At 39.8% G+C, this 26081-nt stretch overlaps 1 protein-coding gene across 1 annotated transcript in view; it reads right to left on the bottom strand.

Annotated features, from left to right (window-relative positions):
• The window catches only part of tbkbp1 (TBK1 binding protein 1), a 58323-nt gene that overhangs the window by 7238 nt on the left and 25004 nt on the right, over nt 1-26081 (bottom strand). Inside the window, exons 2-8 of the mRNA XM_051418177.1 lie at nt 23524-23782; nt 17953-18078; nt 14694-14798; nt 10928-11075; nt 8437-8639; nt 7529-7590; nt 1446-1561 (exon numbers count right to left, since the gene is read on the bottom strand). Coding sequence (XP_051274137.1) covers nt 1446-1561; nt 7529-7590; nt 8437-8639; nt 10928-11075; nt 14694-14798; nt 17953-18078; nt 23524-23766 — 1003 coding nt within the window. The 5' untranslated portion in view covers nt 23767-23782. The remainder of the gene's footprint in view (nt 1-1445; nt 1562-7528; nt 7591-8436; nt 8640-10927; nt 11076-14693; nt 14799-17952; nt 18079-23523; nt 23783-26081) is intronic.

Genomic DNA, 26081 nt, shown 5'->3' with positions numbered 1-26081 from the left:
ACATTTCCGGTAGAGACAGATTGTTCTCATTGTTTGGCCCTGAAATTGCTAAACTGTAGTTTATTGGAAGACGTTCATGGCAGGTTTTACAATGTTTGGCATTAAAATTGCTAATTTGTTTTTTTATCGTGAGATGTTCGTGGCAGGTTTTTACAAAATAAGCTTTCCTACAGGCGCTACACTACGATGTTCACTTAATAGAAATGCACATTATTTTCCTCTATGTATTCATAAAAAAGATTTGTATCTGCGCAAGTACAGTACAGTTTTGTGTAATTGCGAGATATGTTGATGAGTCAGTCACCCCTGCAGTCACCACTTCAGCTCCACTTCCCATATAAAAGAGGAAACATCATTTAGGGCCGGTTGGTTTAGGTGTTAAAAGGGAGGGGGTGTTTGTGCTCTAAAGCACTCTCCGAATGAAGAGGAAACTCTCAAATGGGGCTATTCAGTTCATGCTTACTCTTACAGTGTATCACCCAAGAAAAGTTTTACGGCTACACACAAATTCCCACTTTGCTGATCATTTCAATCATTCACGTATTTGTTTCGTTGTTAAAAATAGAGGCAATCATATTACTTGAACGATCTTGTAACTAATTACGCAGAGGTGCCATTCAAGTCGCATTTTCTAAATTAATGTGACACAACATCACCATCAGGAAACGTCTAATGAAGTTGGGTTTTTTCTCCGAGAATGAATCTCATAGCTGAATAAAAATGTGTTAATTGATTTACGCAACCTCGTTTTCCAGTTTTTGTTATCTACAGCTCACTAAAGGCAAAGCACGAGGTGCCTTTGGGTTTGTGGTAGGTAGTAGTTGCACAGTTGTGAGACATTAGCTATGTGTGTGACTGCATGTGCAGGAAGAGAAAGGTGTTGCTACTGTTTAGCACTTGAAAGTTGTACTCATCATCAACATATCTTTTATTTAGCGAGAAAACTGAAGCAACAAATCACAACCAGAAGTTCTTTCTATGGCATTAAAGTGGCACAGGCCATTGTTTAGAGGCCTACAGTAATGTACTGATTTTACTGAAATTATATTTAATTTTACCAGCATATATTGAAAAATATTCAAATTATATCTGGGAATTTAATTTATTTACTCAAATACAGTACTTAATTTGAGATACTTGTAATTTGCTTGATACTACTACTATTACTTTAGATGGCTTCCACTCCGCTTAATTTCAGAGGAAAATATATGTATTTTTTTACTTCACTATATTGATTCAACAGCTGCGATCATTAGTTACTTTTTTATACACAAAACCTGATAAGCTATTAAAAGTAGTCACTTAAGTAGCATTTTGAATACAGGAGTTACTTGTATTTAAGTGTTTTTACCGAGTGGTGATGCTACTTTTATTCAAGTAAAGCAACTAAATACATTAAACCACATTTTTGATATGCAGTTTATATGTGTACTGTAGATGCTTACCTGGACTAGCCTGCTCCTGTGAGGCTTTCCTCAGGATTTCCGTCTGCTTGGAGCTCAGGGCTTGGAGGCGTCCCAGCTCCTCTGTTAACTCTGTGTAGGCCAGAGCTAAATTCACCCTGGAGGAATGAGGAAGTGAGGCAATTATGTAATTATTATAATCATTGTCATTACAGAATATTACAATGTTGGTGGAATGATAACGTATTAGAACCATACAAGAATACAAACACTGTTATCTCTGTTTAATCATCAACATACACACCGTTGACGGAAGTTTATCAGAGGGCTTTCTTTAATATTGCAAAATGCATGCAACTACAGCTGAACTGCATCACAGATCTTCATCGCCTCTTTAAACTGAATGAGCTCTGCAGCACTGACACAGCCTCACAAATCAGGCTGGCTAATTGAGAGGCTTATAGGCTTATATTTTTAGAGAGAAAGTCACAGCGCATAATTGAAGTGCATAAAATCACACCATTTCATGCAAGATGTGTCATGACTCTCTCAGGGGCCGTACTGACAGAGCAACTCTATTTTGAGAACCGTAAACAAGGATGGTTGGCTTACACGCTTCTGTGTCTTTTACCCATGGCAACGAGCTGACTTTGTCTCAACTCATTAGCTTGAAACTGATCTGAATCCCACAACATAAATTACAGCGAGGCAAACATTATTTAAGTAGACACACGGTACATGTCTAAGCATCTATATTAGAGCTTAGATGGGATAAAGGGTGTTATTTACTGTATGTGGTTAAAAGCAGATATTGCAGGTTGCATTACAGCAAAGGATTTTCTTCGCATAGGCAACTATAGTAGTTAGTCACTGCCAGGGCCACATCTGATAACAGGCAGCTTATCTCGAATCTCTAACCAATTTTTATAAACTCCCCAGTCTTGACCTGAAATTTACTCATTCTAGCATTGAAACTGGTAGATTAAACTTTTAACTGCAAGATGGGCGAGACGTGAAACCTCGAAATCTAACTGGAGATCTGTTAAGATAATCACTTTATCCTGCCAGTGTGAGTAATTTTTTGTATCAAGACCAGACAGTTTTGATTAGTTTCATAAATGCAACAATAAATGAGCAAACTCAAGGAAATTAAACTTTGACCACCTTCACATCGAGGTTGTTGTGCCCTGCCTGACTGAAACTTAAACAGTCATCATGAATGTTCTTAGCGTTTTCATTTCCTTTAAAAGGTTTCTATTATTTTCATTTGCACTTTAACCTTTTGAAATTGTTGTTCTTTCTTTTTTGTGTTTTTAATGCATCATACTTAAGCACCTTGAATTGTCTTTGCGTGTGAAATGTGCTATAAAAATAAACTTGTCTTGACTGTAAAAAAGTACACCCAAGTGGCTTTCTTTTATCAATTACTGTATTTAAAAAGGTATGACAGACAACTTGAACAGTACTGACGAATGGAAACATACAGAAAAAACACAGTTGTTGAAGGCAAATGCTACATTTTTGCCAGACTTACAGTAGATCTGATAAAGCACATCCGATTATCCATTTAACCTGCACATGATTAGAGTTTGACTCAGTTCTCTCTTCCATAGAGATCGTGGCAGATAAAAACATGACAAACAACACATATGCATATCCTGGGGATTTCTTCTGCGTCAGTAGGAATAAATATGCACTTCCACTGCACCGAAGAAAAAAGAATAGAAAAGAAAGACACTTGTGTATCCGGCCTACACAGCAAATAAAACACACTGTCTAATTAAAAACATGTTCCTCAGCATACCCCCGTACTAACTTAATTGAGTCTTCCCACTTGTGTGTGTAAGCTTGCTACCTAAAAAGAACACTGCATATTACTTTGTCTGAACTACAATCTCATTCTGCACCTCTTTATACTTTGCAGCTATCCAAAAAGACGTGCACTGAAAACATGCTTGCCTACCCAAGTGATTCACTTCACACATGTTTAAAACCAGGATACACTGCTTTTTAAGGTTATCACCCTAAAATAATTTAAAATAAAATCAGGTACCCCATTTCAAGGAAGTTCACAATTTCAAAAAAACTGAATATAAGTCATAACTTCCACTGGTTAGTTGGCTTTTGCAACTGGCCCACCTAGTTTTCCACCCACCTTCTATGACTCAGACAGAGTCAGAGTGGGGTATCAAACCCCCTGTCATCCCCCACCTTATAACAAACACCATCCAACCTTGTGGTACGAGTTGGTGGAACCTGGTACTAACAAATGATTCAGGGTCGTCTGTGGTAAAAAAAAAGAAATGCACGTACTATATTTGTGGCTTTGGGTCAAAGCTTCATGCAAACATACAGAAACATTTAGTGCATCAATAGGAAAATCACAATCATTAGGTTACTTACTGGCATGGTGGGTGGAGCATGCAGTATAATATTGATATTAATTGACGTGCCTGTAAAATGTAATCCACTTCATCTCCTTACTACTCTCAGTTTACACTCTGCACTGTTCTTCTTTCTTTCTAAATGCTGAATTTGTTAACACTTTTTTTGATTAATGCACCTCTTCCTTTTCACACGTGTACTGTCTCACTTTTCAAAATGCGCTTGTGTGTTTCGACAATCTGTGTCAGAGACCCGGGTCAGACTGCAGCACCACTCACGCTTGGCACCAGGTAGTAAAGCAGATGTGTGAACACGGGAACACGAGCGCACGCAGGAAGAACATTTCTCATTCATTGCCTGTATTCTGTGTGAAATGCAGGTCCCTTGTTTGTTTTTGTATGTCTAAAAATACTTTGCACACTTGCAGCATACCTATTTTGCATTGTGTTTCCTTTTTTCTTTGCTTGTATGCTTGTAACTGCACGTACTTACTGTACAATGTACAGTACAGTGTGTAGGAGGGGTGTGATAATGCCAATGCGGCGCTGATGAAAGAGTCATGCCACTGAATCGATCAGGTGCAAGAGTATGTATGTGTGTGTTTGTGTGTGTGCGTGTATATATGTGGGAGATGAAGTGAAGAGAGTGTGGGCTGAAATCTGACCTCTGATCAGACGTTTCAAAGAAAGAGCCGTCACTGCAGCTGCCTGTGAGATCTGAGCTCCTCTTTGTTGTCTAATAAATGTTCTTATTCAAACCTACTGGCGCTCAGTCACTCACATTAACGACATTGTGTTTTCTTAAGATTTTGCTGGTACATAAAAGCAGAGGTGGCAGAAGCATTCTTTTTGAACGGTTTTAACTTCTTTACTCAAGTAAAAGTGAAAACGTACAGGCTGTAGAATGTACTTAAAGTATAAAACTACTCTCTTGGTTTCTCTGAGGAGATTTCTTCTGGCTGTTTCTGTGCAAAGCTAATGGAAACTCAGCGTTTTTGTCAATGATGTAAAGTAATAATAATAATAATCACACATTAAATGCATTGAAACTAAAGTAATGTTCTGTTTACAGATATTTCTGTAAAAGTGTAGGAAATGCAAAATGACTCAAGTGAAGTACAATGAATTATCTGTACTTCGTTACTTCCCACCTCTGCTTAAAAGAAATGTATAAGCTGCATGTCTCCGGCCTCATGAAGGAACAGGTGTTAAATGGTGGGGGCTTTTCACACTCTGCAGTCCACACTCTGTCACACTCTACTTCTACTACACACATGAACCACTTTAACCCCTCACAGAGAGGTGTCAAACAGTTCTCACACCAAGCCATGATGCACAACACATTTAGCATGTTGAGCTTTGCTACCTGGTAACTTTAAGTGGGTTTTGGGGAAGCTAATTATCAATTAAAATGTGAAAATTATTTCCAAAAGCTAAATTTAATGGTTTAAAAAGCCTGGCTCAATATAATTTTCCAAACATGTCATTACTTTATTGGTAATTTTTTTAATTACCAACTAAAAATGGGAATTCCTCTTCAATTTCAAATCATCATGTCGTGATTTATTGGAAATTGGCTCTCACTTTGTGAAAGTTGAAGAGGGATTAGTCAGTCACTCTGCATACTGAAGAGTGGAGGGGAGGGGGTGCCCTACCAGGTGGCTGCCAGCGTCTGTACAGCACCCTGGCTTGTGGTTGGTGAGGGTAGTTTGAACACGTATCATTAGTTACGAGTGAGGCAAACGAAATTCCATAAATGTAGTCATGAAAGATGTGAGAAGTTGCAGAATTAGCCACAAACTGCACTGTCTCTTAGAAAACAGATGGAAAATGAGAGGAGTGCTGAAGTAGTAGAGCTTTTACAAAAACAAAGAAGTGCGCAGTCAGTAGAGTGCAGACAACCGTCAAGGTATTTTGTTTGTGATGTTTGAGGTGACCTTTATGTTTGTTGTATGGTTAGTCACGGCAAGGCATTTACTTTAATTAGGACACGCTCGCTCACACATGTGCAGTCGACCTATCTAACAATGTGACAGGTCAATGTGTGAATCTGCTCCATGATTCAGATCTGCTTCCAAAATAAAATGTGTTCTTCCTGGGCTCATATTGCACCCTTCCACCATGATTCATGAAAATCGGCCAGTAGCGGTTCTCAAACTGTGGGGCAGGCCTCACTAGTGGGACACGGAGTCCCTTAAGACGGCCTGTGAATGACCAGGGGAAAAAATATGGAATGAATCTAAGTTGAATTCATATAATTTATGCAGGGGGAATAAATAAACAAGTTTGCTGATGCTATTTTGCATTTTTTTAATATGTTTCGGTTCCCCTATCGTTGTTAATGATATAGATATAGATATAGATATAGATATAGATATAAATCTTCCTACGGCTTCTGAATGGGGGCATGCCAGAAACCATTTGAATACCACAGGCCTAGGTAATCACAAAAATACTTGTGAAGAATGAAAGATAAAATCAGTTTCCTTTCAATTGCTGGTATCAATAGTTACAGTATCACAGTCAAAGTTATTTACTGACAAAATCCTCAATTTTAAATAACCCCACTTTCCCCCAATAGACTCTCCTCCAGATCAGAAAGTGCTGATGATTATTAGGGCAAGGGTGGTGTGTTAATACGCTCCAAAGCACATGCAATATCTTCCATATCAATCTGTGCAGTTTACACTAAATGAGCCCAATTACAAGAAAAAGCACCAGGAAACGAAGTATAGGCATTGTACGTTTTCAGTGGGAGTAAGTGATATTGTTGAGTAAAACCAAAAGGTGACCAAGGTCTGGAAAAAGCAGTGGGCTTCCACCACACACTCAGTAAAAATTCTCTTCACTGCCGCACCATTTACTTTCAGTTTGTTCCCCATCGAAACACTTCTGGGGTTTCATTGTGTGGGAGTAGTTGGCCAACCTACTGTGGTTTTAACTTTTTTTTCTTCTTCTTTCTACCTGCAACACCTTGTAAACAGCCTGGGGCAATTTGACACAAAGATAAGTTACTTTCTTTCCTCTCAGTACAAGTTAAACACATTTGCTCTGTTGGCTGAAAGTGACAGAAATGACAAATGAGTAAAAACACAGGAGCTTGAATTCTCCTATCTTACTAATATTCCTTTTTTTGTGTGTGTATTTTGTGTAGGTTTCAGGTATGGAAGAATAGGAGGAAGAATGTATAGATATATGGGACTGGATTTAATGCCTCATAAAGATGTCCAACAAGTACACAGGCATGAGGAAATGGACAGGAAGGTATCCTACACTGTGCTTACACTGCCCCCTACTGCTCAGACCAATCTCCTGCCAAAACATCCTTGAGCAAGTGTTAAATACAGAAACAATGGTGCTACAGCTGAATGCACAGATAGTGTAGTATATAGTAAATGCAGCTTTTTGTGCACAATCAATAACACTCCTTTATTAATACTGTGTTTCAACCCAGTTAGCCAGCGATGGAGAGCTCGTCTAGTTTCTAATGAGGCCCCTGGAGGTCGGCCCGAGCACATCACAGCAGGAGAATAAAGATACAGATGAACAACAGCTTTTAGTCAAACATTTTTCCTTTTGCTCTTTCTTTTCTCGTTGCTCCTCAACCAATATCTCTCCTTTCTGACATAACTACCTGGTGCTCTTGCTTTCCTTCCATTGTTCCTTTATTTTTTTTCTCCCTCCCCACCCCCTCCCTCCCTTCCTTCTCCCTCCGCCCAGAGATCTGCTGTGGTCACTTACTGCTCATCTCCCACCTTCTTTATCCACTCCACATCACACTGCTTGCACGGAGAAGTCATTTCCTGCAGAAGTAGAGCGTGAAATTAGATTAGCATGCAGGTGCTGGTAGAAAATTGGACAAAATCTGACAGCAGGAGCCAATCGAGACAACATGTTTAAAAGGAAAAAAAGGGCGTGGGTGAAAACAGGTCTTAGTCATTGATAAATATTATTCAAGCGCTGTATGCATGTTTATGTGTGTATACATGCACAACTGTGGACCTTTATGGCTCATCCAGGAAGCCCACATTTTTTGCAATATTGGTCCAACAAAGAGAGGAATTACTGTATTTGGAAAGATTTTATTCTCTGTTTAGTGAGTAATACGATGCTGTGATGTGTCATTAAAGGGCAGCAAATCAGCTGTGAGAAGAACTCAAGGAATAGTTTGACATCTTGAGTTATTATCTTTGTTGCTGAAGAGTGGTGAAAAGATTGATAACACTATCATGTCTGTATGGTAAATATATAACCCTCCGCCAGAAGTCCACTGAAGCATAAACATTAAAAAAAATTGCTTTTACAATTGGTCTTGTGTTATCTTACCTTTGGACAGAACCAGACTAGCTGTTCCCAGTCTTTGTGCTAAGCTAAGCTATGTTAACCAGCCTCTGGCAGTGAGTATCATGCAGGCTGCTAGCTGTAGTTTCATATTTAATGTGCAGACATGAGAGTGGTATCAATCTTCCCATCTAACACGAATGTATTTCTCTTAGTACTGCAAATCAATCATGATCCAGGGAATGCAGCACAAGAAAGTATTGAAGTCCACTGCTTCTCTGATAGCATTCTTGACATAATTCAAACTGTCAGATGCAGTAAACTCCACCCATGTGGCACACCCCAAACAGTCTAAAACTAACACTGACCCTGTCCCTCTGGCTGTTCTGCAGCATCCTCATATCTTCCTTCAGTCTCTCACACTCCCCCTTCAGCTCCTCTTCCCGCTGACATGCCCCCTGGGCCTCGTGCCGCGCCCCCTCGAGCTCCGCCTCCAGCCGCTGCAGCTTCAGGTCGGACAGGGCGTCCAGGCTGCGGGAGCTCTGAAGGGTCAAAGCTGGACAGTCCAGCACTGGGAGGGGGAAAAAAGAGAATAGAGAATGTACAAATCGCTGCATTTTCATTGCTTTCCCCCTGACTAATGCAGCATTCTTCTGTCCACAGTTGTACAATAGAGTGTTTAAGAGCAAAAGAGCTGACTTCTTCCAAGGGCAGCATCTTTCAGTTTGTACCTGGGTGATGTGATCTGTGTGGGCATGTTAGTGATTCAGCTCCGCTCACACAGACTCAGTCCTTGAGCCAGAAGACACGGTAACAGTGCAGCGGTATCATCTTTTATATTCCAGCTCTTCCTGCCTCCTCACCAGTATACTCATTTTTGCAGTCACAAGTGCACACATACTGTAAACAGTCTACACTACAACATATTTTATCGCCCTCATTCACACACACTCTTATTAATCAGCAATACTACCTTGCAAACTCTGCCTCCTCTAACACAAATTAAAGAACAAAAAAAGCGTATACACCCTTTTTACCATTAAATATGAGGGTTTTAATGCCTATGAAAAATGTTACCTCCTCCTCATCAAGATATACTATCAATAGAGGCATCTGTTGAGGTGGCAGTGACACATTTCTTCCATGTTTCCATCAGCCACCCACGTCGTCGAAGAGGGCAGAGTTTAGCATCCACTAACTCTAGAAGTTCTTAAAGTTGAACAGAATCATATCTATAGCAGCAGTGGACTGCATATTTTATCTAATAATTCTGTGCTGCAGTCTCAAAATGAGGGACTTTGCTGACTTGGTTTGGCTTTATAATCCGAAAAGTGATTTAAGATTTTATTCATACGTGTTTTCTCCCGTAAATGCAGAGAAATTAGTGTAGTGACCTGTCTAGTTTGAAGCATCGTTGAAACTTTTTTACACATTTTAATACAGGAATAAATTTACATTGTAATAAGTGGAATTATCTCACAGGTTTTCTAGCATTTGGTAACGCAGACTAATCACAATAGAGATCACTCAGCAGTGCAGATGGCAGCAACAGGCTGAATAATACAGAGAAATCCTCAAATTTACAGTACGAGGCACTTCACTCCAAATGTTTTGGAGCCAGAATGATTGAATTTCAATCACCAGCACCCTCGTAGATTGGAGGTCTCTTTTTCTGCGACTCTGACTGGGGAGTGCGAAGAAATGTCCGAGTTGGTTCTCTCCAACAAGCCGAGGATTAACCTGACCTCAGTTAAAATGCTTTCTGGCCAGATTGTTGGATTTAATTAAAGATTTGAGACATAGAGAAAATATGAGTGGTGATTAACAGAGATGATTTTTCTGGCTTTTTCAGATCGTACATGAACCAAACTACTGAACCAAATCACCCTCTGAAATCTGGATAATACACACATTATATTAAATATTATTAATATATTGATATATGAATAAGGAATGTGGAGGGTATGACGGTACATTTAATTTATAATCGTCCTCCCCATTAAAGCTCAACAAATACACTAAAAACATTATAACCAAAAGCAGAGAAACTTTAAATGTATGTAAGTTTTTATACATTTTCTGATTACTGATTTCTTTTTGGTTATAACATTTGTTAAAAGAGCCAAAACATTAATGTGTAAGTGTTGCCTGCTGGTAGCTAATAAATAAAAGGCAGAATGTTAGAACATATAGCAGTGTTGCCAGACTACTTTTTATTTAATTGGGTGGGTAAAAATAGTTTTCAGCAGCATTGTGATCATTTGGGCTATGTTTTGTACCTTTCGGGAGGTTTCCACCCACGAAAGGTTAGCCCAGATTCCAATTAAACCGACACTCATCAGTTTTATTCAGAGCGATAGGATGAGTAGGCTCGGCTTGTAATAGCTGATTATTCGGTCACAGCTCTGTGATAAAAGACTTGTAAAAGATGACATCTGTTTATATAAATTAAGACTTTTAACATTTAATGTAACATTAATCTAATCCAAAAGACAACAAAACACTGAATTGCACTGATAATTTAGCTCATTGTTAACTATGTAACATCCATAAACTAGCTGCTGTTAGTGTAGTATGTCATAAGTGGAGTAGTTACAGCTAGACAGACAAAGAGCCTTGTTTTCTGGTGCCACTGTGACTGCTGTGTTCAAACTGAAGTGTTAAAAAGTTGCTCACTTGTGGTTTATCCAAAGAAACTGCAAATGCTAATAAAGATGGGAGTGCAGTGCTGTGTTCAAGGCGCCCTCTGAAAGCAATGATAATCACAGTAATGATGGTAATAGAAATTGTTGGTGGTATAGTTGCCATCAGTCGAGTGGTTTCTAATATAAATATACATCCTGAATGAAAGTCACTCACTGTGTGTGTCCGGGCCGGCGTGCAACTGCAGATACTGCATGTCTTTGCTGTGCAGCTGCATGTTGAGTTTCTGCAGGGAGTTGTCCCTCTGCCTCAGAGCTGACTCCAGGCCCAGGATACGCTCGACGTGCTTCTCCACCAGGCTGGTCTGTAAGCATACACATTTTCAATGCTTTATTTTTATCTACCAATTACATTAAAAGCATACCGTATTCAAATATTTACAGAGCTTTATTTCTATTTAACCTGCTAAAAGTCAGTTTGTGAACACGTCCAAGGCTGCTAAATATCAGTATGACTAATAGACCTTCATATCCTGGCACTGATATTATACTACTGACATTTGCAACCAGGGATTGGTATTTTATTTCATCAGTTTATCCAAAGTCTTGTTTCTTGTACAACCCATCTTGGCCTTGAGTGTTTTACATGTTGCAGAACAGATCATGAGAAATATTAAACCACCCTGGCATCTCATGGGAATGTTTGTAAAAATGTACATTTGTTTTAATGCTGTGCTGATGCCGTGGTTTGGACAGATCTACATGCATGTCAGTGTTGATGTCTGCTTGTATTTATATCGATAGGTTGACCAGAAATAGGGGGGGAGGAGAGCAGAGCGGTGGAGATGGAAATTAAGGGTGGTGCAGGCATGTGTCAGCCCTGCAAGGAAGTATATATTTCATTTCACTTCCAGTTTTGAGTCTTTCCTTGTCGAAGAAGTATGAATATTATGTAGATTAGTGAGTGAGTGCTCTGCTGGAAGGTTAAAGATCAATGAGGCCTGGTAGGTAGTTGGAGCGACAGCTTCAGGTGACATTGACACTGTGTCAGTCGTTGGCAGGTGGCAGTTCCAACATCTCTGGCGCACCACATCCCTTAATCACTCGGACCACATAAAACTGCTGATGCAGCTTGGCTAGAGCTGCTCAATAGACTTCACTCTCATATGAGATGGTTTATTATCACAGAGGGGATCTGGGAAAGACCAGCCAGACAATCTGTTCAGTTGGAAGCCTCTACCTGGTCTGGATCGACTCTGATTTGTAACCAGTTACAGAAATGTGTTCAAAAAATTAGATTTTCACAGTCGCACACTAATGCACATCTATTGTTAGAGGACAAAGCTAAAAACTAATTATAGTATGCTGTAAATGACAGGAACTTGCAGTATCTTGGATAAAGAACAATGGCAGTAATTTGCTAAATTAAAACTTTATGCTTCCTTAGAGTCAAAAAACAGTAAGTGTGTTGTGTCAGGGGAGAAATTTCAGTGAATTACTTTAAAAGGACTCTTGTCTCTGAAGGACTGTTGACTCTGTATAAGAAGTAATGAAAAAGGTTCGCTCAGAAGGCAATTACTTTGAAATGAGCAGTGCAGTCTTAAGTGCACAGTCAAAGTGATTCAATGAGTTTCGTGAAGTGTCTTTTTTTCTTCTTTGTCGTACTATCAGAGTCCCAAATGTAAAAGAAATGTCCGGAGAGAAAAAGGACAGTCGTATACATTACAGTTCCCTTCATTTTCCGTTTTCCCGAGGTAGCGATATACAGACTGAATTCTTTTGTGGCATAAAATATGACCCAATGAGGTAATAGCAAGAAGGTTAGCTTAAAGGTGCCTGCAATTGTATGCAAACGGTTGATAAAAGGACAAAAGTTTCAGGGCTCTATTTGTTGATTGGCTGCGAACAACAAAGATGATAAAACATTTATAGAAACTGCATTTCTGTTACGTATTTGTAAGATGTTAGTAATGGAAATATATTCAGAATATTGCGCTTTCTTGTAGTACTTGAACACTGAAGTGACTCTCTAATGAGATGGCAATACTAACACTGGCCCAAAGCCAGTTTGAGTTTGAGAAAAGGTTAGTGAGTGACGGTTAGTCCCCATAGTGCAACTTGATTGCATCTTTCATTAGAACATCCCCGCCTGCTAAGCACCTGCATTTTAAAATCTCCACGTCTCCAGTTCCTAACACAGTCTTATTGTTATAAAGTCAAGCCTAATGAGAGCATCAGGGGTTATTTTCACAGACAACTGTTTTAACAGGCTGAGGCTCATTGTGACGAGTAAACTGAGCTTTGTAGGCTTGAATTTGAGCCCTTGTGGACTTCTTTTGTCCTCAGTCCCCACCAGCCTCAGGAGCTGTTTTGTAGCTGACACTGACCTTTGACCTCCCTGGGAGGCTTTTCTTTCACAAGACAAACACAATGTCAGAAAAATAGGGAGCAGTGCAGTTAACGTTCTTTGCTGCTACATCATCCCAAGTCCATAAATGTTGTGTGTGAAAAGAATTCTGTATTCAATTTGAAAGCAGGTAATGACAACATGGTGTAATCTACATCAGAATTCATTAGAATCTGAATTATTAGTGCAGATGGATGGTGACAAATACACTACATGGCCAAAAGTATATGAACGGCTCAATATTATACCCATATGTGGTGGTGATTTAATTTAATCTAAAAACCTTGAGCATTAAAGAGAATCTCCACCAAGCTCAGTCTACCCGTCATGAGGAAACAACCCTGAAAAAATAACCGTGAGGACTTCTGTGTTATTTCTCACACTGGGGTTGAGACTTCATGCGGAGAGAGAGAATGAATGTTGCATTATGGGAAATGTAGGATCTAACATTTTTTCAGCTTGACCCGTAGGGAGTATAAGGCAAGATATCTCAGCTTCTGCTGCTTCAATTTTAAGCACTGCTTAAGTCTGTCTCTTGTGATTCCCTGAAACTATTTTATTCCCTAAAGAAACTTTGGTGGGGGACAAAATCCCCTGTCCTCAATCTGTACAAAAATATATTTTAAAGTTCATCCTGAGTTAATATGAGGCTTCAGAAGTTTGGGTTTGTACAAAGTTTCCACAACAGTTCCTTTCTGAGCAGTAGTGGACGGATTGTAGCAAAAAGAGCGAATATCACTTTGTAATATATCCACTTGATTTGTCCAACTCAGATTATGTAACATATTATGTAACAGAGGCTGAACTTTGGAATACATTTTTGCTTAGAAAGTGAGTTTTGTTCCCCACCTACATTGGAAATGCATTAATAAAGGATCAATTACAGCAACCAACAACACTTTCATTGTACATATGGAGAAGCTGTTATTGCTTTAAAACATACTTAAAAAACATGTTAACCTATCCTTAAAGGAAGTGCAATACTAAATCGCTACATCACCCCTTTAAATCTGCTGCTATAAAAGCCTCCACTGTTCCGGTTTCAGTCTTTTCACCACATTTTGGAGCCTGGCTTCAGGGATCTAATCTCATTCAGACACAAGAGCATCAGTGAGGTCCAACATTGAAGTCTGGCTCACAGTTTGTGGTCCAGTTCGTTCCAAAGTTGTTGGAAGGGGCTGAGGTCTGGCACTTCCACATCAAACCATTACTGTATGAACCTGACTATGTGCACGGGGGCACTGTCATGTTGAAAGGACCTGTTGGAAGCTCACTTTTGTCTAAATGATTATTGTTTATTGTTGCTTTAAGATTTCCTCTTTTTGAATCCAAATCTTAAAAACAGCTCCACAAACACATATGCACGAGGGTGTCCATATGCAATATTTAGTGACTTAATGTATTCATCTATTATGTTCATTAGTGATGTCAGCCATGCCGAGTTTATACATTTTATTTTCACCCCCCCTCCCTCATCAGAAGAGTGTGAAATTCATTAATGAGCCATATGGCTTATGAGTAAAGCTACTGTAAAATAACGAATGCACAGTGCAATGAACTGAATAATGTCTCTGACCATCTTGTCGAGATCCCTCTGGAGGTTGCTCTTCTCCATGTGAATCTTCTCATAGGCCTGGATCACATCCTCCAGCTGCTCCTCTCTCTCTTTCCTCTTCTGGAGCTGACGCAAGATACAGAGAAAGAGAAGCTGAGACCGAAGGAAAAAAATAATAATATCGGCTTGACATACATTTACTTTTTTCCTTCTTTGTCAGTTTCCAAACTTCCTTACAAAGAGAGAGAGAGAGAGGGGGGAAAAAACACCAAAAACTTCCATTGTGAGAGTCATCAAATGTGTCTCTTAAGAAAGGGTTACGTAACCAAGCAAATTTAGGACACCGAAATCCTGACACCTCAGCAGGCACAGAGCAAAATCTCGCTCATCTCGACAAATGGATAAATCATGTTTTCAACCATCTTCAACACTATTTTTTAAAAAAGAGAATTTCTTGATGTCTTCCTGGCATATTCTCCTCAGACTGCGGCATAATAAGGGGGTTGAATGTCACTGGATGCAATAATCACATACTTTCTGACAGATCTGAGGGCAGTGACACACACCAAACTGAATGAAATGAAGAGCAAGCGAGGATACGGAAGTTAGATTTCTGTTGGAGGATACGTTCACTTTAGACAATGCAGAGAATGCGAGTGGGAGCAGCAGAAAGGCAGCGAGATAAACAGAGAGCCATCAAGGACAAAGAGGTACTGTATATCACTGCAGTGTGCCGGAGCACTGAGGCCTATTCAGTGTGTCTATGGTAACATATGCTTGTAGAAAACAGGCACCAAGGTGAGGACAGCTTGTCAACAGCATCGTGACCAAGGAGAGCAGGATTACTCCAGGGCTAGATTTCTATAAAGAGAAGAGAACAGAAAAAAGATTTATTTCTCATTATCACCTTTTAAATTCTCTCCTCTGGATGCTGTTTGTGGGCTTGATCTGTTGTTTTAAGTGGCCTCTTAAGTTCAAAGCTGTCTGGTTTTGTTCTAGTTTTTCTGGAGATTATTTTTAGTTTAATTTGTCCTTTACAAATAGTGGTATAAAAACACGGTGGAAAACGGGTTTTCCGCATCCTCTGTAAGGTATTTTACTCGAGCTGGGCCTGTTTGAACTTCAGTTTAAGTTCATCAGAGGGGAGGGGAAAGATGGGGAGGGTCACCGAGAGTGGACAATTTAAACATAGGGTTACATTTAGGATCTTATTTTGGTCCTTTTGGCCAACGCTGTACTCATCAAAGTAAACTCTCACTGTGACATTAGCCAGCTTTCCTGGTGGAAAAATGTCATTCATGTTTGTTTCATGTGTTAATGTGATGTCTTTTTAAGTCTCTTCAGTGGAGCAGAAGCTTGAGTGGACTTTTAAGTCACATGCTTCATGTACGTCATGATTTATTCACAGTCTGTTTCCACCGCAATATTCCTTATAGTTTTAATTCAATTTTAAACTATTACTATTACAATTCTGACAGCCCACAGGTTCATCTTAGTCTCCTTCTATTAAGAAATAAACGTATTTATGTTGGGGTTGGTTTTCCACGGATCAATTTTGCGTCAGAAGACTTTATGTTATTGTATAGATTTCCAAAACAGTGAACAAAAACCCACATTGTAATAAATTCTCCTTTAATGTAGAAATGCCTTTATTTTTCTTGGCCTCAGTTCAACTGTATCAGGACAGTTATTTCTTTATGTGGTGCTTTTTGCTCATGCCATGTTTTGCCTCCAAATGACTGAGAAAGCACGGATTAAAGCAAAATGAAAGAGAGAGAAGAGTTATTGTTGTCATGATGGTTGGATTAACCTGGTAGGGTGCTGGGCCCTTATTAACCAGTAGTTTGTTCCTCTTTCTGTGCAATGTGTACAGTTTGTCGCTGCAACAACACCTGTTTACTACTGGAAATGCTGTGTAATTTAAGTATAAGCTAAAAAAATAGATTTTAACACAGGGACACGTGGCCTCAAATTCAATTAATAAAACCAAACGCACATTAAGGTCAATTGATATTGTGCTTTATTGGTATTTCCAAATGAAATATACACACAACATGCTCAGTTGGTAGCCTTAACTGTCACTTGATTCAGACATTATGTTAGAAGAAACTGTGCAGTTACATTTTTATCTACATTTAATCTGAAAAACATTTTTTTTGCGACCTTTAAATTCCTCTAATGTGGTCTCTGACAGGAAACATGTCGCCTGTCTCTACTTCTCGTCGATAACTGCAAGTCACCACTTTACCAAAAGAAAGAGTATAAGGTGTGTGTGTGTGTGTGTGTGTGTGTGTGTGTGTGTGTGTGTGTGTGTGTGTGCGCGGGCCTGTCCCAACAGAGCATGCTCAGTGAACCGTGGCACATTTCATCACCATGTGACCTTGTGTGTCCCGCTAATCGTTTCTGCTGCTCCCATAAAGCATTTCCTTCCTCTTTCTTGCTCTCTAGCTCCTTTTTACCGCTGCCACTACCAGTTTTACCACTGCCTTCCTGTGTCAGTCGTTTCTCATTTCTATTTCCCCACACTCTCGTTCACACAGTCATAGAAAACGATAGAGTTACAAGCGATGGGAATGAGCAGCCAAAGCACATTAAGGCCATTCTCCTGCTCTCACTCCAGCCCATTTTTGGAAAGGAACTGCATTCAAGTATGGCAGTAAAGTAATAAAACTGATTCTCAGGCCTTTTTCTTTAAAAAATACACAAGAATTATATTTTAAATCACGCTGTGTTATCCCAACAAACACTGCAGGATGTGTGGGAAAATAAGACTACTTTATTTTTTAAAGGCGTACACATTCAGCAAAATCTTGGCCAGTTCTGGTCCCAATTATATTGCGTCTCAGAAATAGAACACCAGTGTGAAAATCCCATGTCACAGTGCTGCTTGGACGGTTTCTTAAAAACATCCAGTCTCAGTAATTTTGCTTGGACAGCAGTTTTAGTGCTTAATTAGTTCTGGTGGTCTCTCAGCGTACGTCCACCAGGGTTGGCCTTAATTCACTTTTAATTCAATTAATTCACATGCAGGGAGGGATTTCTGCAGAATTCAAGCACTGACAAAAACCTTTGGTGTGATAAGGTTTTTATTCCATCCAGTGTGTTTTAAAAAAAAGGAAAAGTAAATGAATACATAGTGAAAGTGGATCTTACTCTAATTTGGTACATATCCCATCCTGCCTCTTCCTTTCCCATCTCTTGCCTCACTCCCATGTCCCCCACACCCTCCCTCTTCCTTCTTCTCTGTCTCTTCCCATCTTGTCCTCATCTCTCCTCTTACCTCGTGGGTCAGGACGTTGACTCTCTGCTGCAGGTTGCCATTTTCTGAGTGCAGCAGCGCCGTCTCTTTGCTCTCAAAGGAGCAGTAGGAGTTAGTGTTCTCCCCAAACTCGCTGATCATAGGGAACTGCAGAAAAAATAAAGCATTATAGAGACACAGAATTAGACATTTCATAACAAGGATACGGTTGAGACTTGATGTAGAGAACAAGATATTAAACTAATCCAGTGAATGAACACTTTTTGCTTATTTATAATTTCTGTTTGTTTGTGTTCTTATATTTCAGTCTCCTGCTGTTTTCTGATTTCACACTGAGATCATTAAAGATTCATCTTGCATCATCTGCAACTTCTGTCTGGCCCAGATATCACTCAGAGCATAAGGGTGTTTTAACTGAAGTCATGTTTTTTTTTCTTCTCATGAACTAGATTTTATTTTTCAGTTCTCCTAAAACAGAATCTGTGAATTTACATAGCAAGTTATTTGCCGTACTTTCTCATATCATCCCACACAATAAAATCTGGACTGCTGTTTGGCCATCTGTCCATATTTTCTTGATAAAAGTTTCAAAAAATTCACTCCACGGGCCCATATGTGGGAGCTACAATGTTAATTTTAGTGTTTGTATGCCAATCACGATAATTGCGTATCAGATTTTCTCAAATGGCAGGAGAGAGAGACATCTCATTGCTCCACTGTGGCAAAATTACACTGATTAGCCAAAATGGGGTGCTATTTTTCAATCAACTGCACATCCTGCACAATATTTAAACTGCAGCAAACTGTATTTTTATAAAAACTTGGATAATATTGCTGCAGTTTACAATATGTCGGATGCACTGATTACATACATACATTTAGTGGAATGAAGCCTCCTTGCTGTGTCTTTAAAACTGTATACATTGGGCAAAATGCTTTGTATCATGCTTTCCAATCCCCCTAGACTTAGTGTTAACAAGGAGAGCATCAACAATGTGTCTCTTGATACTTTCTGATTTACCTACCTTCACTGTGGCTCTCAGCCTGAAGCCCATTGGTTTCTATGAGGATAACTCTTTAAAAACACCTGACAAATATGTGGTTTCATTTTTTAAAAAGGGGCAGCAATTTTATAAAACAGCTGGGTGCAGTAGTTTTTAGCCAGTGTTATTCAAACAGGAGGAAATAGTGTTTTTGTTGAGGACTATTTTCAATGGAGAATTAATAAGCATTTTGTGCTCTAGTGAGTATTTACAGCAGCAGGACGGTGTTTGTGGGACTGAGTCAAAATAAACTACAGTGTGTTTGTTTATGGTAATGAATGAATGTCACCCAGTACAACTGTGTGACTCACATGTGTTTTTAATAGTTTTTGGACAACAATGGAGCTCTATATGGCACAGAGGAATAAGATACATCAGGCTTTGGATACACAGACAATACTAGAATCAACTCATTGTTTGTGTTTATGGGATTTGTTAACAATAGGAGAAATATTGCCAACCTTCTCTAACGTAACATATTTACCAGATATTATCTTATTCCCTCACTAAAGCTTATCATTCAGAGGGGAAATCAGATTTTCTGTTGTATAAAATAATACAGAGAAACAGAGGGGCAACTGCAGTGTAACAGCATCACATGAAAACATTTAAAATATGCAGAAATAATTGCATTATATGCAGCTACGATTATGCTGCAATGTTTTATTATGCAATCGTGATTTTGTAGAATATGTTAATGCACAGCACATTTACTGCTGTTTAACTTGTGAAGTACGCATTTTGTTTCATGCTAAACTGCTGTTTGGTGGCAGAATCCTATGATATAAACACACAAGACAAGTTATATAACTGTGTGTGGTTTAACCTAAATGAACACATTTACATTTAGAGTGCCCATAAGCAGGGAGGGCTTTTCATTTTCCGTGTGAAGTCATTTGCCACTGATGCAACATCTATTTGAGGAGCAAACAACCCTTTTCCATTCAGCAGAACACCTCTCTCTGCTCAGTTTAACAGTAAATGTTCGCAACATGGGCAAAAAACTCCCAGGGGCCCCAAAGAATTCTCTCACTGCCGAGCATCAAGATCTCTAAACTGGAGAGAAAAACCTCACTTCAACCCATGTTCAAAGCAGCAAGAAGCACTCCCATCTGCATCATTACAGCAGCTGTACTCAGGCATCTTGTATTTAGAGAAAGCCTGCAGCAACACTTAGACCTCCTCAACAAAAAAGGCTATTTTCCAATTGGGCTAAAGTCTTTTTTTCCCACATAAATATTGTGATGTCCATTTTAATTCAATTGATTATCCAAATCTAAAAAAAAGAGAAAAAGACACATGCTGTATGTACAGAGGGACAGGTGTGGCGACTCTCATTCCAAACAGCCAACACCTGCTTTCCCAAAATCAACACCTGTCTCTCAGGGAATGGGTCCTGAACAAACTGCCGCTTGGCGAGTAAGTCAGCAGCGATGTGTCCGCCTGCAGCCTTTTGTACCAGCTGCGCACTAAAAGGATGCAGGATTTCTGCATTGACACATATGTCAGGGGAGGAAAGTCAAAGTGTCTTTCCATCTATTTCCATCTTTCTTATTCTTCACTGGGGGGAAAAATGCCACCAAACATATCAAAATGTATCAACAGCAGCCCTAATCATCCGCTTTTAATGCAATTTCCCAGAATCAAAGCTTTCTGTAGCAGTTTGCACACAACTCCAAAATCACAGAAGGACCAAAGTTTCAGTTTCCGTACCGACAGTATCCCTACTAGACCATAATGCTGAAACAGCTTGCATCTTTTTGGAATTGTCTTCGTCAGCATTTCAAGTACAGCAGCCTCTTTGATAACCTTTTGTCATTTCCAGCATTTCCTTCTCTCTATTCTCAGAGAAAAAACAAAAAACAAAACATGTGCTTAGCTGGTGATACTCCTCTCTGCAGCACTGTAAACAGCACAGCTTGTTGAAAGTCCTCATGTACCTGAACTAGGTGACACAAGTTGAGGGGGAAGTGGGTGCTGTACAGCCTCTTCGCAGTATAATTCCCAGAGCACCGCAGATTAATGATAATAAAAAGAATATCCAGGAGTGGACTTTTTTTTTTCTTTAATCCTTCTTTGTTCTTAATTTCAGCCATTTATCTCTCCCTTGCTCTTTACATCATTATCTCCTTTTACTGCCTCATTTCTTCTCCCTTTTTTCTGCCTTGCACTGCATCCTTCAGCCCATTTAACTCCCTATTTCTGCTTATTTTTTTCCCCACTTTTTCCTCGCTTTTTGTCCTCCCACGCTATTCCTTCACGCTCATTCGCCCTTCCTTCCCCCTGTATGTCTGTCCATTGGCCCAGCTACTGCTAGGAGGTGGATTTCCGCTTCACCTGCTCTCTCATCCAACCCGAAAAGCAGTCTGATTTCCACTAGCCGAGCAAACAGGCCTGCATGCAGAAATATTTACAGTGTCACAGACATATTAGATAAAGATATATTAGATCCAGAGTAACAGTGAAACATACTTCTACGCCTCATTAACTTTGGGATCAGGGTAGACTTTGTCCTTAGGCATACAGTTAAAAAGCAATAAACATTCAAAAACTGTTTCCATTATGTGAACTCTCATGAGCGTACTGGATGAGCCCTGATGAACTCTGTGTGCAGCCCTTTGACATGACCATTCTTCTTACACAGTAACTATTTCCCTGCTGACTCCTGATCAATTTTACCAATAATCCTAATGTACTGACGCCATTAATCAAGCCAGTATTGTCAACATCAGTGGGATTAAGCACAAGATAAAATCAATGAAATAAAGCTGTGTCGTCATAAAATATACAGCATGGTCCACAATACATGATGGGTCATACCTGGGTTGGGACTTATCTTCGCATTCCTCTCAGTACGTTAAGATGGTTGATCACTTTCAGTTCAGCTGTGAGAGTCCCTGAACTTACTTTATAAGGTCAGTTCTTGAAGGACATCCTCACGAACCCAATCATTTCTTAACTGGCCTTTACATAAATCAGTGAGATTTGGGCCACATTTACACCTGCTTTTTAAAATGTGGACATTTTTATCTGGATAAGGAAACACACATATTAAACCTACTACAGGGAGTTTAACTGGTTATGAAACAGTCTCAATTTAATACTGATACCTCTATATGATCATCAGTGGGAAGATTGCCTTTTTCTATCTATTCTTAATGCCCGCCAGCGGGTCACATTCCCTTTGAAATCAATAAAACAAGGCTGTGGAAACTCTACTGCTCTTGTCCACAGGGGTCGCCAGAATCAACCCGAAATACACGTTCCTTGTTGCTGCTTTACGTCTGTAAGGTTTTGTCATATTTTTATGAAATAAATCCATCAACAAAGGACACCTAAAGGCCAGGAAGGTATATTTGAGACAAACTAGTTTGTATGATGTGACATCCCATCACTTCACACTTGAGTGTTGCACTGGGACGTTCAAACTGTTTGCTTTCTCACCTCCACACACCTGGCCAATTACTGCAAGCCTGCCCCTTCAACTGTGGCAATAGCGTGGGGGGAGGGGGTTTCAGACAGTTTAATGATCCAACAGTCACTTAGTTTGAAGCATACTGACCAAAGCTGCATTGACTGGTCAATTCATCGATTAGTCTGCAATTATTTTGTAGCCAATTCGTCGTTTTAGTCATTTTTCAAGCAAAAAAAAAAGCCAAACATACTTTCCTACATACATTTCTCACATGTGAGAATTTACTGCTTTGTCATTTATAAAGGTAACATGAATATCTTTTAGACTGTTGGTCAAATAAAACAAGTTATTTAAACATATCACTTTGGGTTGTGGGTCTTTTTTTCACCAATTATCTGACATTTTACAGACTAAACAACAAGTTAATCAAGACACGAATCAGTAGATTACTTAAACCAACAGAAGTCGAATTGAGCCCCTACAGCAACATCGCTTGACGTGACCTGGATTATACCCTGTCTGTTGACAGGTCTATCGCATACTGAGTTCCAGGAACAGGAACCTCTCCTCAATATCCATATATAGATTGAATGTCACTACCAGGTGTAAATGGGGTCCATTATTTTAAAGGACTCTATTTGCTCAGCAACATTAGTTCCTGTGAGCTATTCATTCAGTTTAACATGAGGTTATGTGTGCAAAACCCTTTCATAGCCCCTCAATTTGCTTTGTTGCTACCAGGTCTCCTTACGGGCCATTTCAAATGTGACTCAGCATTATTTAACTTAAACATGAGTTGAAACTTAAGTACCCTTCTGCCGGCTTATAGCACAATGATTTCCCACTTTTAAAATCATGTTTATTGTATTGTGTGGGATCAAAGCCCACCATCGCTTTCTTTTCTTTTTATCTTTGTGTACAATCTCACTGCCTCAATAAAAAATGCTAAGGGTGCGTGGTTTGCTCACTCCCCTTCTGAAACACTTCCAATAAATCAAAAAACAAACCAGCCTTATCCTTGTCGGCACTGAAGACCGTCTGTCTGATACCAACAAGGACAAAAACAACATTAGTTTGCAAAAGTCTTGTAATATTTGACTTTGTGATCCGGCTTTGCAAGTGAAAACCCTTCACCTTGATCTCATAGATCTTGAGCTTCCTCTTGATACTGCTGTTCTCTCGCTCCAGGCAGGCCAGCCTCGTCTTGATGTCCTGATATGCGGTGATAAGGGCAAAGTGGGAGGCTGAGTAGACATCGTCGGGGGGCAGGGCGGAGGAGTGCCACGCCACACTGCCACAGCCATCCTCCTTCAGGCCTCCTGCGTCGCCGCCTCCTCCCAGCAGCCCCAGCTCCCCTCCGCCAAACAGAGACTGCATCACTCAGAGCCTCAACCTGAGGACAGACACAGACAGTTATTTGCTTATTAATTATTAAATCGCCAGATTGCTTCCATTCAATTAAATGTACCAACCAAAAAAAGAAACACCATTTAATAATTCTAGTAGGGGTCGACTATCAGTGCTAGTGCAGCTTCAAGCAACAAACAAAACAGAACAAAGCATATTCGACTGAGAGCCGTCGGATTGCTGGCACACACAATGTAAAATATTCAAAAGCAAAGTGAGTACAGAGAGACACAGGAGGAAGACTGAGGGACACTGCTATTCCACGTGAAATCTGAAGATGACTCAGTGCCTTACGATGTCTTTTCACTTCAGCTGTAGGTACAATAATCACATTGAGCCTGTTTACGCGCTCACTACTACCCTGGTTTTGATCGTGTCTAGGAGAAACCTGATTATTCATCTCCCTGTTTTATGATTATAAAGTTTTATTCAGACTGAAGATGAGGAAAACTTTACTGGACTTGGGATGAGATGCAAATTCTCTCTGGGTGACACAAAGTGAAGTTAAGACACAAAGTGAAAATGTTTCAGCTTGAGCAAAGAATTCACCCTTAACCCAAAGCTTTGTGACTGCAAGTCATGAATGTACAAAAAAAAAAAAAAAAAAGCAAAGAAGAGGACTAGATAATAGAAAGACTTGGAGTCTTTGCTAAGTTTTGAGATGAGTTAAGAGACTGTACAGTACAGCTGCACTCCACACACACACACACACACACACACACACACACACACACACACACACAGTTGGTGCTAGCTATCTATAGCTAATGTCTAACCACTGTATCCCTCCGTACACATTTTTTTCATGACACAGCTTTCAGTGTACACTCACATTTTGTGTCTCTTGAGGGTTGAGATGTCTCAGTGTTTCTTTGATCCTATTTACAGTCTTTGCATCATCAGACTATCACTATTTCTTCCTGTTGTGTGCCTTAACAACTCTGCTGAAGGGTGAAGGAAGGGTGCAGTGTAGAGATTTTAAATTAAAGATTTTTAAAGATTGGAAATAGTTGAAACTCAATTCTGTGAGAGTGAGCACAAACAGTAAAAGTTGTGAACTAAACAATGAGCTGAAACTCACTATAAAGCTTTGTAAAGCCAAGAGGAGCTACACATTTTCTTGATTCTTTTGACATGACCATTCTTCTTGCACAGTAACTATTTCCCTGCCGACTTCTGATCAATTTCCCCAATAATCCTAATGTACGAACCAAGATTTTTCTTGGTCCGTCCTTCAGGCACACCAGGTGTTGCCACCCACTTTGGGAATCACTGGTCTGGTGGTCAAACTGGAACGAATAATGGTGAATAAAGGTGAAAATTTGCGTTGAGTCTGAAAATGATCATCTGTGGCAGTGTAGGCCTGTCTTTGATTCCTCTACAATACATCCGGCAGATCTGTCATTTCTGTACCAAATGAGTTACCGCAACAGTTTCTGTCTGTGTGGACATATTGCTGTATTTACCACTTTTCTGGTTTTGGCTTCTCAATCTAATGATCAGTGATGAAAGACAGGAGCAACAATACAGTTGTGCTTGGTTCTGGCTTCATAACTTGAGAACGCACCTGCACACACAGTGATCAGAAATCTGTTTTTACATGACACAGTCGGGTTTCTCAAAATCAGGATAATGGCTTATCCAGGACTCTGAAACCAGGATATGATGTTTACATATAAAAAAAGCCCTGATTGTAGCCTTGTTATGATACTTGTGTGCATGCAAACATATAGATTTTTCACTAGCTGATCCCCATAAGCTTTAAGAAGTTCAATCATCTTACATTTTTCTTTTGCAATGAGTAATTTTCAGTGAGAGCTGCCCCACAGGTGCATGAGTAACCAGTGCATGTACGGTAACTGATATGTTAATCAGACTCTGATTTACATATGAGTCTGGTTCGTGCTCTTGTTCCATTTTACAGTACTTAAAAAAACATGAGCTCTGACAGCTTACGCTCCTTGAGTGGCATGATGAATGAGCTGGGTAGTTAGCTGACCATGCTACATCACAGCCAACTGGCCTTGGCCTGCCTCCCCTGCCCAAAAGACTCTGGGCAATGCTGTCAAAAGTGATAAATGGCACCTGTGATGTCACCTCCCTTTTTTCTGTGCAGCCAAAGAGGGGACATGTGCACAAAAGTCATACTAGCTAGGCGCACCGAGAACAGTTTGATTTACGGGCACTGAGGGAGTTACACAACAGCTAGTTGATTTGATGCATACTGGAATGGATGCCTTCCTGACACCCAGCATTGCCTTGTGAGTCAGCGATTGCCTACTGAG

This window comes from Dicentrarchus labrax, unplaced genomic scaffold (genome assembly GCF_905237075.1).
Source record: "Dicentrarchus labrax unplaced genomic scaffold, dlabrax2021, whole genome shotgun sequence".
Classification (NCBI taxonomy): Eukaryota; Metazoa; Chordata; class Actinopteri; family Moronidae; genus Dicentrarchus; species Dicentrarchus labrax.
This window is presented reverse-complemented; position numbering and strand designations above follow the sequence as displayed.